Raw genomic sequence first — 14,477 nt, 5'->3', positions numbered from 1 at the left:
GGTCATTTTGAAACCCAGAAATGTAAAATCATCTAATGGCTATGCCAGAGGAAGATGGTGCAAACATACAGAACACTGAGGCTTGTTCTTGTAAGGTTAAACCATGGTTTAGTGTTTCATATCTTAATGCCAACCAAGGCCTGAATGCACTTTATTAAGTGCTGCCTCGCTTGGAGAAGGTCATCTTGAACAGTTAAAAAAAAATTTAGCAGTGTGGCACAAGTTTTCAGGATACTAAAGAAAAATTTTAAAGAACGAAGTCTATTAAAAAATAATAATACAGAAAATTATTTACAGGATGAACATAAAATGAAGAGTCATCAATAATTGAAGCTAGCCAGAGGCATAGCTATTTCTCTACACTAACTGTTGACGATCTAATTCAATTACAAGTATTAAACTCCACGCTGAGGTCAACTGGCCTCACTTCCTCCAATATTACACTTCAACCAGCGCTCATTAATGTGTCTGCTGAATGGATTAGCACATCTGAAGATATATGTACAGAATAGAGGGGGCACAGTCTAATGATAGCCAATTGTTCATTTGTAATAGGGCAAATGTTCAAGGTCTCAACTTCTTACCACTAATGTGGAATTTATTAAATTTAAACAAGGGGAAAAAATACCAATGGTGCAGAGCAGTTTATTCTTAGGGAGGTTTGAAAATAGCTGGTATTTGCTGATCATAGAGGTTGGCTGCAAACACATTTAATTATTGCATACCTATATATTTAAATGTTTCACGTTACATATTGGATGTTAAGGATGAAGGGTGCACCCTCTGGCAACTCTGTGGGATATCAATTTATAAATACCCTGGATTTTCCAGTTTTATGATACCTTGGAGGTAGGTAAAGAAATGGGTGGATAGTCTGGAAACAGTTCTCTTTCATACCTTTAAACATATGTTGCTACAAGCAGGTTATACTGACCAACTTAGCATATGGCTCCCTCAGCTGACAGGTATAATAAGTAACTTGCTGAATCCTATCCATGATCGACATAGGGGATTGCAATTATTCTTCATGAAAATTCAATTCAGAATGGGGGAAGGTTAATGTTTCTGTTTGTTATTGTGCTATGTATCTCTGTTTTTATACTGCAAACTGCCCCATGATCCTCGGATGAAGGGAGGTCTAGTACATTTCTATACCGCCCTTCATCTGAGGATCACATGGTGGTTTATAGAATAAAAATTGTGTGTATGATAAAGTCTGAGTTGATTAAGACCCAACCTTGTCCTTTTGTACATATTCCCTATCACTACAACAAATAGCTGAGCGAGATCTTTAGACGGGCCCCAGAAGATCACTGAGATGGTTGAACTTAACTGTAGCCCTATCCTAGAATCTCTTGAATTGAGGAGTGGAGCTGTGCTTGCAGGACACTCCCACTCCTTTGCATTGCCATCATTCAGCACTGCCTCCCTCCATATACTGGGGCTGGGATCTGAAGCAGGAAGCCTGCTCTGCACATGTGTAGACTCCCCCATGTGATTTAGAACTCTGTAAGTCATTGTGCTGACAAATAGGGCAGGCAACAATATTCCTACCTCCTTCTTTCATCTTCCAATATATGTGGAAGTGTGTACACTGCTAAGTGTGTGTGTGTGTGTGTGTGTGTGTGCGCGTGTGTGTGTGTGTGCGCGCACACACACGCGCACACACACACACACACTAGGAATTCACGTGTGAAAGAATAAATCCATGTATGCATGCTCAGGGTACAAAGAAAGGACATCCTTTCAGTGTAATAGCTACAATGCACTACAGGGCCCTCTCTTATTGAAAGGATCAGCTGAAATATGTAGGATATTTGTACCAAAGCTCCTTTATGATAGGAAGCATCCTTTAAATTTATATCAGACTAGTATACTTCTTATCTAGAAGCACCAAGATACTGTATTGACTGTGATGAAATGTGGCATAGTTGATTTGCCAACAGGTATAAACAGCCAAAAGCCGCAATAAGATCCTGAACCCTTCAATAAATTATTTGTTCTTTATTCCCTGGTCTTATTATCAACCTAAAGGATAAGGTAATTTCAAAATACCTACCTTTTTTGTTAAGGAGTCATCTGAATCAGAAGGCATTCTAGTTGATACATGAAACATTACTTCCACAGTAGAGGTAGCAAAATATGGAGTGGTCAGTCCAGTGCTTTTGTTTTTTTGCAACCCTCCCATAAAACCACAATGGTTTGTGAGGTTCACCTAAAAGCACAGAAATCATCACCACATTAGAAAAAGCTTAATATCAAGTCCCACACATGCCTCTCAGAAAAGCATATAAAGCACTCAGATGTGAACTGATCCATTGTTACCACTTTACTGCGTTGAAGTACCAAAGGATCCTAATTAACCAGAAATAAATAGAAAGCCAACCAACTCTATACAAGCACGAGAGCACCCCAACATACTTGACACATTAGTACTTTCAGTCTCAGAGCCTAGAGGAAAGAGGTTTTAGGAAGGAGGATGGCAAAATTGTGGAAACACTATCAAAATCAGTTCTATGGCATGTTTTAAATGTGAATTCTATGGTGCCAAATGATTATTCCTATTTGCACCATTAACACATGCATAGAGACAGAAAATAGATGGCATGAGGCCTGCCTGATGGTTTAATACGTCCCATTTGCCGAGAAGACAAGACCTAAGAGACCAATGAAAGGGTCACCTCCATGTGCCCACAACAGGGCATGCCGTCAGCTCATTCCAAAGGAAAAAGAATTTATTTTCTTTTAATACTGAACATATACACAGAAAAAGAAGAGATGGGAAGAAGAAATCCTTGGGAGCTGTGATGGGACGATGAGCTGCTTGTGTGTAAAATCCTAGTCCCTCAGAGTTTGGTCAAGTTTGCAAACCTCTGTCTGTAACGGAGCCCCTTAAACATGGCTCCGTCAGTCGCTGGCAGATTCCGACAGTGGTTGCTTTCGGAATCGCTTCCAACATAAAAGCTCCTTAACGGAAACACGTCTTCTGGACTCTCTGCGTGACAGTTTCCGGCGAGGAGTGGGTGTCCCTACAGGAGGTCCTGAAACCTCCCCACTGTTTTCGCTGGAAGTGTCTCTGAGCCATCCCTCCAGCTCCCTTTCCCTCAGCCCAGCTCCTCTCCCCCTACTGGTTCCCTCTTCAGCTGCTGAGTCTCTCCCAACCTGTGTGAGCCCTTTCACTTCCCTTCCTTCCGATGGCAGTTCCCTGACATCCACCTCCCCTCCAGGGCCCCCTTCATCCCCTCTCGCCCCCTCCTCTACGGGCGGTGAGGAGGCAAAACCCCGGAATGAACTTCCTTCATCTTCCGATGTCCCGAACACTTCTCTCCACCTGTTGCGGTTCCTGGTCTCGAAGTACTCCTCCTCCTCAGAGTCCATCTCCCCTTCCCCTTCCGATTCCGAGAATCCTTCCAACTCCTCCTCCTCATCGGTGGTCCCAAAGTATTCCCTCCGGAACCTCTCCACAGGCTGAGGTTTCCTTGGGAACCTTTGATGGAACGTTTCTATCAATACCTCGTCATTGATATCTTCTGCCATTACCCAAGTGTTTTCTGACTCCGGTTCTCCTTCCCACGCTACCAAATACTCCACCTGATCCCCCTTCCATCTGGCGTCGAGGATTTCTGCCACATGGCTGCTGCATTCCCTTTCTTCTATGACCGGTCCCCGAGTGGCCATCCCTTCTCGTCCCCCCTCATACGGTGACAGTAACGACCTGTGAAATACTGGGTGCAGTTTCATGTGGTTGGGTAACCGGAGCCTGAAAGCCACTGGGTTGACCTGTTGAATGACCTCAAAGGGACCCAATCTCCTGGGTCTTAATTTCTTACAACCTCCTTTGAACGGCAACCCTTGGGTTGACAGCCACACCCTATCTCCCACCCTTATGGTTTCACCTTCCCTTCGGTTCTTGTCTGCCTGCCTCTTGTATTCTTCCTTCGCCCTTTCTAAGTTGAGTTGGAGCTGACGATGGATTGCTTCCATTTCTTCTACAAAATGCTCGGCTGCCGGGACACCCCATCTCTCCCCTTCTCCCCCTGGGAAAGCCCTGGGATGACACCCATAATTAGCCAAGAAGGGGCTCATCCCTGTGGACACATTCTCGGCATTGTTGTAGGCAAATTCCGCCAGCGCCAACTTTTCTACCCAGTCATTCTCTCTGTCATTGACATAACACCTCAGGTATTGCTGGAGGACCCCGTTTGCTCTTTCCGCCTGCCCGTTGGTTTCAGGGTGCCGGGCAGTCGAAAAGTTGACCTCCACCTGCAGTAAGCTCATGAGCTTCCTCCAGAACCTGGACGTAAATTGTTTTCCTCGGTCTGAGACCACCCTCAATGGCACTCCGTGCAACCTAAAAATGTGTTCTACAAATAACTTCGCTGTCTCTTCCGCCGTGACTGCATGCGAGCAGGCTACAAAGTGGCACATCTTTGTTAGTAGGTCTACCACCACCATGATGGCTGTTTTCCCCTTGGACTTCGGCAGATCAGTCATAAAATCTATCGACACTGCCTCCCAAGGTCGTTCTGGGGTTGGTAAGGGTTCTAATAGCCCCGCCGGTGCCCGCCTCTCCCCTTTGGCTCGCTGGCATTGCTCACACCCTCTTACATACTCCCGTACATCTTCCCTCACCTTAGGCCACCAAAATTCCCTGGTGACCAACCACATGGTTTTGTGTTGTCCAAAATGCCCCGCCGTGGGGCTGTCGTGCAACTGCTTGAGTACCCTCCCCCTTAAGTCTCCTTCAGGGATATACAGTGCCCCTTTGTAATACAAAGCTCCATTTCTTTCCTCGAAACCCCCTGGTTCCTCTCCCTCACCCCTAAGACCTCTGAGCTTATTCTGGGCGTATTCATCATTCTCTGTTTCCTCTACCAGTTCTCTTTGTCCCACCAATGCCGCCCCACACACCCAGCGGTCCTCTGGAATGACATGTCTCTCTTCGGGTGCTCCCTCCTCCTCCAAATATTCAGGTTTGCGTGAGAGAGCGTCCGCCCTAATGTTCTCTGGGCCTGGCACGTAACAAATCTCAAAGTTAAATTTGGAGAACTCCTGGGCCCATCTCACTTGCCGTTGGTTGAGCACTCGTGCCGTCCTCCAATACTCTAGGTTCTTGTGGTCAGTGCACACTTGCACCTTATGTTGTGCGCCAATTAGCAGGTGCCTCCATCTCCGGAACGCCTCATGAATGGCTAGTAGTTCTCGGTCATACACCGTGTAGTTCCTCTCGGATTTGTTCAGCTTTCGCGAAAAAAAGGCACACGGTCTCCACTCTGACTCCTCCTTCCCTGGCTGCAGAAGCACCGCCCCAATCGCTCTGTCTGATGCGTCAGTTTCCACTCTCATCGGTTTTTGTAAATCCACATGCAGGAGTTGTTGTTCCGAGGCGAAGGCCCTTTTTAGTTCCTCAAATGCTCGCTCCGCCTCCTCAGTCCAAACGAACTTCTTCTTACTGCTGAGACAGTCCGTAATGGGCGCCGTCAGGTGGGCAAAGTTTCGGATGAACTTACGATAGAAGTTCCCAAATCCTAGGAACCTCTGCACATCCTTCCTTGTTTTGGGTGTTTTCCATTCCAGCACCGCCTGGACCTTGCCGGGATCCATGGCCAATCCCTTGTCTGACAGGCGATACCCCAGGAATTCCACCTCCTTGGTATGAAACTGACACTTCTCCAGTTTCACCCACAGCTGGTTGGCTTGCAGCCTGCTCAACACTTCTCTGACGTCTCTCACATGCTGCTCCTCATTCTCAGAATACACCAACACGTCGTCTAAGAAGGCCACACAATTCTTGTAAAGCAAAGGCCCCAGGACGTGGTTCATAAACGATTGAAAGCACGCGGAGCCTCCTTGTAGGCCGAAGGGCATAACTAAATATTCAAATGCCCCCAAAGGGGTGAACATGGTGGTTTTCCATTCATCCCCCTTCCTTATTCGTATCAGGTTGTACGCCCCCCTTAGGTCCAGTTTAGTAAAAATCTTTCCCTTCCTGACCCTTGTCAAAATGTCGTCAATCCTGGGCATAGGGAAAGCCACTGGTTCTGACACTGCATTTAAGGCCCTGAAGTCACACACAAGCCTCGGCTTGTTCGTGTTTTTTTTATCCACAAAAAACACTGGGCTGCCCCCCACCGCCCTGGACTCTCTGATGAACCCTCTCTTCAGGTTCTTGTCAATGAACTCTCTTAGCTCCTGCATCTCTCTGTCTGACATGGCGTACAGCTTGCCTACAGGGAGCTGTGCCCCAGGGAGTAAATTGATTTGACAGTCAAAGGGTCTATGCGGGGGTAATTGGTCAGCTTCCCTTTCGCTGAAGACGTCGCGGAGATCTGCGTATTGTCGTGGTACCTTCACGTTCTCCGTTACTTCAGTCCCTGCTAGGGTGGCTTGGGCCCCTGCCAAACCCTTTCCCTCTTTGCAGTGTTCTAAGCAATGTGCTGAACCAAAAGAAACCACTCTCTGATGCCAGCCCACCAGCGGATCATGTAACGCTAGCCAGCTCATCCCCAATATAATGGGAGCTCCTCCCAAGGTGGCCACATTAAACGCTATCAGTTCGGTGTGCCTTGCCACCTTCATTATCATTGGGACGGTCTGCAAGCTGACTTCTCCTCCCAACAGCTCCCTGCCATCGATCGTGGTCACCTGCAGGGGGTTGCTTAAAGGGATCGTCTGTATCTGGTGTTCAGCTGCAAACTCTTTGCTCATGAAATTGCAGGAGCTGCCTGAGTCCAACAGCGCCTTTATCTTTAGAGGGTGTCCGTTTGGCAGCTCTAGCGCCACTTCTATCACTAGGGCGGGTTTAGGAGGTTCTGGCGTGGGCACTTTCACTGCTCTTTGGCCTGACTGCTGTGCCCCGACGGTGGCAGCCAGGCGTTGGCTTTTACTTGCTTCGGTATTTCTTCCTCTCTTCCCTCCACAGCTCCTACCATCCCTTGCCATTCCTTCCTCTGGGGGCAGACTCTGGCAAAGTGACCTGGCTGTTGGCAGAGATAGCATTTCCGGGCGCCTTTTCCCTCCTTCTTTCCCCCCTCACTGGGCTTTGAAACTGCGCGCGCGCGCGCTGTTCCGATTTCCATCGGCTCTGCCGGCGGGAAAGTTGGCTCTGGAATGTCTGGAATGCGGAACTCCTTCCAACGTTCCCCCTTCCCTTCCCGCCTCTCCAATGCTCTCGCCTCCTGGCGCGCTCCTATGGTCAGCGCTGATTTGGTCAGCTGGTCCATAGACTCCGCCCTGGGCGCCCGGGAAAGTTCGTCTTTCACAGCCGAAGAAAGCCCTTCTTCAAAAAGCATTTGAATGGGTTCCGCCGATAGATCCCACCCCAATTTATGGATCAACATGGTGAATTCAGTCCAGTACTCACGGACAGATCGGCTCCCCTGTTTGCAAGCCATTAACTGTCTGCGGACCACTCCCTGTTCAATATCGCTGGAAAACATCAGATCCATGGCGCGAAAGAACTTCATCGTGTCCTTTAGGACGTCACTATTCGCTGCCATCAGGGGTCTAACCCAGTCTCTCGCCCCCTTTTCAAGATGCCCAATCACGAAAGCCACTCTTGATTCCTCGTCAGGGAATTCATCAAACTGCAGATTGAGGGCATATTGCATCTCTGTCCGAAAGCCATGATAGTCTTTGGGCTCCCCCCCAAACTTCTGCACCAATCCTGGTACCTTTCTGACGAGCTGGGTGTCTTTCCCCTTTTTGTCTGCATCCTGAGCCCTCCTCTCCTCAAGCCTCGCCGTCTGCAGCGCTAGCTGGACCTCCAACACCCGGTACCTTTCTTCCAGGCTTGGACCCGCTCCAGCTCCTGCTTCTCCGGTTCCGGCTGGGTTGCTCATGATGCCTTCTCCTGCACAAGCTGCTCACGAAGACTGTCGGAATGCTGTGATGGGACGATGAGCTGCTTGTGTGTAAAATCCTAGTCCCTCAGAGTTTGGTCAAGTTTGCAAACCTCTGTCTGTAACGGAGCCCCTTAAACATGGCTCCGTCAGTCGCTGGCAGATTCCGACAGTGGTTGCTTTCGGAATCGCTTCCAACATAAAAGCTCCTTAACGGAAACACGTCTTCTGGACTCTCTGCGTGACAGTTTCCGGCGAGGAGTGGGTGTCCCTACAGGAGGTCCTGAAACCTCCCCACTGTTTTCGCTGGAAGTGTCTCTGAGCCATCCCTCCAGCTCCCTTTCCCTCAGCCCAGCTCCTCTCCCCCTACTGGTTCCCTCTTCAGCTGCTGAGTCTCTCCCAACCTGTGTGAGCCCTTTCACTTCCCTTCCTTCCGATGGCAGTTCCCTGACAGGAGCCATTGACTAGTATTGAACCCAATATTTGTTCAGCAGCCATGCTACTAGTTGAAGACTTGCCATGTAATTTTTATGGTTCTGTTGATGGACTCTTTACAAGGCACCAAATGCAAATTGTACGCCTGGGTAAGGGGCCTTGTTTTTCCCCAGCATGCGCTGACACTGCACTCTTGGTCAGGCCCAAACACTTAATGTTGATTACTATATGGCGCAGACACACATTGTGTTCCAACCTGTGTAGATGGGATCTGTGTGGGATGCGGATGTGGTTTGCCACAAAGAGCAGGGGACACTTCTTGGACACTCAGGCATCTCTTGTGTGGCCACTGCACTGGGTTTTTGCCTCATTGATTTGTTTACTCTTTTTCTCTATCCTAAGGCATGTTCCTAGCCATGCTCTTGATTACAGAGTCTGTATAATTCTGGCAAACCTTCAAATACACCGTCGCCCTGTATCTAGTTCTTCCAGGATTCATTTGGCCAGTAAATAAGGTTTCAGTTTAACTATCTGAGAACTTGGATGATTAAAACTATTAAGCTTTGAGGAACTTGATGGAAACATCAGGTGGGGGGGTGGAGACACTGTAACCCTAGAGTACTGAAGAGGACTTTGCTCTGGTCTAATCCCCTCTGCAGTTATTTCCATCGCCACATCAACATACACACAATTAGTGTTCTAACGGCTGCTTTCAACTCTCTGGCTGTTGCCCTGCTGGTACTTTCGTTCATGGCATGCAGTGTGCCACCTCAGGTTGAACTAGCACTTCTAGGCGCCAGAGATCCCAGCTGAAGGATAGCTACCCTTCAGCGATCCTCTTGTTACCCTATCTAGGGATAATGGTAAGATATATGAATTGCAGCATTTGTGCAGTAAGATGGAGCCGATTTTCTCCTACAATTACATGATTCTGAACAGTCAGGACCAGTAAGCCAATCAGATACTATCTTCCTACCACTGGACATGAACTGGCAGATTTCACAGACATAATTGCTGGAAGTTACAGCATATTTCTGAGAGATTGTTAGAATGTTTGTGACACCAACTTCCTCCTGTCCCCCATTTCTCATATCCCACCATCCAAACAAGAATTTTAAGGGGAAAGTGACCTAGGGAAGACTATGCATTCTTCATTTTATATCACTTTGAGAGTCCTGATGGAGAGGGAGTGGAAATCCCACTTCAGGCAGCAGGCTGGTATCCTCGACTTTCCATTCTCCTGAAAGCTCTATAAACAACTTGTGAACCAGGCAGAATATCAACTCCTGGACAAATGTTCTAGCCTGCAGGACACAAGTTCTTTCTCACCAGTCTTTGGATAAATTCCTCAGTAGCTACTATTACAATGGTAACATACAGTAAACCTGAATTACTACAAAGAGCAATAAAAAAAGGTACCTCCCAACCAAGGCCTGCTACAAAATCCTCGTAGGCTTGGCTTCCTCCAGTATTAGTAAGGATGGAGTGTTTATCCTCTTGTCCCTCAGCAACATAAAATACTGCGATTTTGTGAGTCTCTCGGCTGTAAGACACAGGACTGCAATTACATAAGAATGTACTCTGAAGTCACTAAAGAATGAGATATGCAAACAGAAAAGGGGCAAGAACTGCGAAAAAAGCAGTGCTAGTATGTCTTAAATGCTTTTTCTTCTAACATTTTTACACTTATCACTCCCTTTTTTCATTGAAGGTATGCTTATTAGATTGGTGTCCTTTAAACGCCTGCCTATATACAGCAAGCCTACAACTTATGACGTGGTTACATTCCAGGGATTGCACCTAATGCCAAAATTGCGTATAGTCAAAACACACTGGATTCAATGGTGGGTGGGACTATTAAAGTCTTTCCCCCTGGCTGCATGCCCCCTTTCAATTTTTTTGCCAAGTTCATAAAGCTGAACACTCACGTTAAATGTACCGTATTTTTCTGTGTATAAGAAGATGCTTTTTGCTAAAAAAAAAAAAAAAAAGGCAAAAATTGGGTGTCGTCTTATACATGGATATTGAATACGGGGAGGGGGGACACGTGCAATTAATGGCAGCAGCAAGCAGGAGATTGGCACTGGCGATTGGACGGGTGATTGGTGGCTGCGGCAAGGCCTGCTGCTGTCTGGCTGTGGCAAATGGGCAGGCGACTGGCGGCTGTAGCAAGTGGGCGAGTGGGCTGCTGGTGGCGGTGATTGGGCAGACAATTGGGGGTTGCAGCGAGGTGTACGATCGGCAGTGGCAAGTGATTGGCAGTGGCGGGCAGGTGGGTGAGTGATTGGCGGAAGTGGCCTCCCCTCCCCAAAAGCTAAACAACTGAATTTCTTAATTTTGGGTTTAAAAAAATAGGGGTCGTCTTATACACGGAAAAATACAGTACTTAAGTTCATGGCTCAGAATAATGGTTTGTATGTAGTTTCAATGGACAAATTAAGGGGTAACAGAGGTGTAAGGAAAACACTGAGAAAGTTAAGAACTCTTGAACTTACTCTTACCCAGGCTTCCTCAAACTCGGCCCTCCAGATGTTTTTGGCCTACAACTCCCATGATCCCTAGCTAGCAGGACCAGTGGGTCAGGGAGTTGTAGTCTCAAAACATGGGAGGGCCGAGGTTGAGGAAGCCTGCTCTTACCCTTCCATGAATCTAGTCAGCAGATATGAGCACACAGATTTCAGTAGCAATTCTCCATGCATAGTAATTATCATTGAAGATATGAGCAGGCAATATGCTGAAATGCTACCTGTTTTGTTTATTGGTAAATTGTTCAATAAAAGTAGACGTTTAAAATAAAATAAAAACCTTCAGTACTCCTTAAGTTGAGCAACTGCCCTCCAAAGGAATTATTCAGTCTTGAGGGAAATAGTTCTTCCCTCGCTTCTTGGAATACTTCACCTGCAGTCAAGCTCCATTCCCTTTAAAGCAATGATGGCTTAAGCAATGACTTTACTCCACAGCTAAGAAATTAACTACTTTAAACTCTTTTTACAGCTTTATGGCTTAGACCACCAATAAACTGAACTGAATTAAAATTAACTACAGTATAGGAATTGGCACCTCAATCCTAAAGACAATTATTTAACAGTAAATCCTGGAAATTGATAGAATTCGCACCCTGATCACAAACACCATTTCTTGAAACACACGCTGAAGTAGAAACCATTAGCTACAAAAGCCTTTTCAACAATGAGATGATTTAACACAGATTAAAAAGGGTTCATAGCGGGTAACTTGCCATTGTCTTGAATCCAAATTTCTAAGTTCTCGAAGCAGCTTTTCATTTTTTTTCAGAAGATGAAAGCTCCTCCTAGATAAGGAAACATAACAAATGTTTTCATTGCCTGTGCAATGACAGATATAGGACAGCACAAGGCATTTTCAATTCCATTCATGCAATCTCCTACGGTTTTCTTGCCTTTTGTAAGACATTTTCCATATCAAAGATGAATAGATCTTTTAAAAATAATATATACATATAGTTATTTTTTTATCCCAGGTGGTCTTCTGCATCCTTGTTAGTGACTTGAACATAATCCCCACTTCATTCCCCTTCTTCCCATTTAATCTGGAGGGCTGAACAGGACTCCCTTTGGTGCACATAAAACCTGCTCTTTAGTAGGCCAGGCGATAACTGCTTAGTGATAAAAAGGTACTTCCATGCCAGCCAAAAAACACAACAAAAAACACTGAACTGTAGGCTGCAATATAACAGAGTAAGCAAAGCCGAGAGGTTCCCCCAGATTAGCTATAGAATTTTAAAAGCCTAATGATGTTACTGTAAAATAGCTATCTTCCACTTACTATTTGTACTTCTGGCACTGCTCATAAAACCTGTGAGCGGAGGACTCCTAAGAACAGTGCCAACAAAAGAGAATAGTCTGCTTTGACAAAAATAACATGTCAAGGAAAAGGAAAAGAAAGAAGTGGATCTGCTGTAGAAATTTTTAGCTCACTCTCTCTCATAAAAAACAGTATGTTTTTAAATTGAGATTTCTAGATTTTTGTTCATATACTGATGCTTTCCCCCAGGGAAATACTGTCCATAATAGATGGGTTAATTAAGTATCTGCTAACTGTATTAAAACCCTTTCATTTTGGAACCTATGCAGAAGTAAATAATTGTAAATGGAAAAAATGCTTTAAAACGTTTGATTTATTAGCTCTTGATTCACAGTCAAGATTACTATAAATCAAACAGAAGAAATGGCTGTTTTTTGTTTGTCTGCTGTGTGATATCTGCATAATATTTCAAGGAACAGTCTGCTAAATTTTCTTAAGCCATCATTTTACATATTCTCCTAGAAGCTTACACATAACCCCTCCCTAAAAATAATGTCCATAAAAACAAACTGCTGACCCAAACTTTGAAATACGATCAGTCTTGACTAAGAAAAGGTGTTAAAGGTGCCATATAGGAGTTCAGACTAAGAACAAAGAAGGGCAGTCCTCTATATAAATCCTAACCAAACTCTGTGAGGGGGGAATCAGTGCAACACAAAAAGCAAAATGACCTTCCTTCCTCTGCTGTCTATAGGGAGGGATGAAAATGATTTTCTGCCAGTCTGTTGCAAGTTTATCAGAACACTTAACTAAATTAAGCATTGTCAGAACATTTAATAACACTAAAAGCAATTATAAGCTGCCCTTTAACAAGACAAAACACAGTTAAATTTTAATGCGACAACTGTGGTGATGGTCACAACTTAAGATACCTTTAAAAGGAGATTAAATAAATTAATGGAGGATAATGCTATCAGTGGCTACTAGGCATGACGGCTATTATGCTCCGTCCAGAATCAGAGACAGCAGTTGCTGGAGAACAACAGCAGGAGAAGGTCCTCATGCCCAGATCGGTTGACCACTGTGTGAAACAAGTTGCCAGAATAGATAGGACTTTGGTCTCATCCTGCAACGCATTCCTGTTTTTTTCTTAAGACATTAAGGGAGATATGAGGCTACTTCAAAAAACAGCAGTCCTGTATCTCCTTCTCTGCCCAGCAGCCCTTGCCCCAAGGTAACCTCTGATAATACAAAGCATGTCATGTCTTTGATTTAGGCTACCCTTGCTCATTTGCATGGGAAAAGTTGGTGGGTCAGGGAAGTATTAGTTGAGGAGGACAAATGTGCTGCTGCTCTTTTCAGCAGCCACCACGTTTCTCTTATAACGTCAACTTCAGTTCTGAACAGTACAAACGAAAGAGTAGCTAGTCTTTAACAGTGAATAATGTTATCTTTTTACCTTTTATCCCAAGAATTCATTCCCAGAATACTAAGAAGCAATCTGCAATAGTAAAATGACGAAGAGGGCTTCTGCGGAGTTGGCTCATCCTGCTCCATAGCCTTCATATTTAAGTCATTGAAGTGCTTTTCAACAAAATCTCTCTCTTCCGTATGTTGCTTAAGGATTGCATTAATTACATCATGTTCCTGCTTCTCTGAAACACACAGAGGTTGAAGAGCAGGAACATTGAGCGATACACCTGTCCTCTGCAAGCACTCTGGGCTAGCGATTCCTATATACTGCAAGAGCTCATCAAGGACATCCTCTTCGTCCCTAATTGTGTCCCATGTTGGTACAGTCTCTCTACATCTTTTTTTTACCTGGAGTGCAATTCCATCCTTTACGCATACTTCTTCTACATACACAGTAGGTTCTGACACATCTTCTGGCTTCTCTTGATGGGGTAGTGAGAGGACAAAAGAAGTTGGTTCGGATAAACCACAAAGAGGTGGAGGTCCATACAGAATGGCAGAATCCCAGGAATATTTGCCAGAGAGATCACGCACTATAATTCTAACATTTGAATTAGCTGATGCAAGCCCAGCAGACAAACCGCCTCCAGGCATGTTTTCTTCCGCTCGGATTTGTATACAGGAAACTAAAGTTGTTCTGTTTAACACGAAGAACTGCAGATTGGGATTCTCAAAGAGCTCAGGAGAAAGTTCAAGGCTTTCACTGTAAGGATTGTCGTTGTTTTCACACACTTGACTCGTGAGCATAGCAGGTCCCCCACTCATGGGATAATGGCCTAAATGGTTTACCAAATGAGTGATCACAGTGCGAGCTGCCACAGAGATCAGTCCTTGTTGCATGTGAGATTTTACTGCAAAACAAAGGGCGATAGATTAAGTTATATAGATAAAAAAATTTTTAAATGCTGGTTAGGCACAAAAGGAAACATTTAAGTCTGAGGAGTT

General features: G+C 45.3%; 1 protein-coding gene across 12 annotated transcripts in view; it reads right to left on the bottom strand.

Annotated features, from left to right (window-relative positions):
• The window catches only part of RALGAPA1 (Ral GTPase activating protein catalytic subunit alpha 1), a 146,328-nt gene that overhangs the window by 32,030 nt on the left and 99,821 nt on the right, over positions 1–14,477 (bottom strand). For 7 of the 12 annotated variants that reach the window (XM_080977220.1, XM_080977227.1, XM_080977225.1 and 4 more), the window contains 4 exons: positions 13,519–14,383; positions 11,515–11,586; positions 9,696–9,834; positions 2,060–2,215 (listed from right to left, as the gene is read on the bottom strand). In XM_080977220.1, coding sequence (XP_080833346.1) covers positions 2,060–2,215; positions 9,696–9,834; positions 11,515–11,586; positions 13,519–14,383 — 1,232 coding nt within the window. The remainder of the gene's footprint in view (positions 1–2,059; positions 2,216–9,695; positions 9,835–11,514; positions 11,587–13,518; positions 14,384–14,477) is intronic. The other 5 variants (XM_080977224.1, XM_080977226.1, XM_080977221.1 and 2 more) reach the window with 1 other exon arrangement.

The sequence above is a fragment of the Podarcis pityusensis genome (assembly GCF_964106645.2).
Source record: "Podarcis pityusensis genome assembly, chromosome: 1".
NCBI lineage: Eukaryota > Metazoa > Chordata > Lepidosauria > Squamata > Lacertidae > Podarcis > Podarcis pityusensis.
This window is presented reverse-complemented; position numbering and strand designations above follow the sequence as displayed.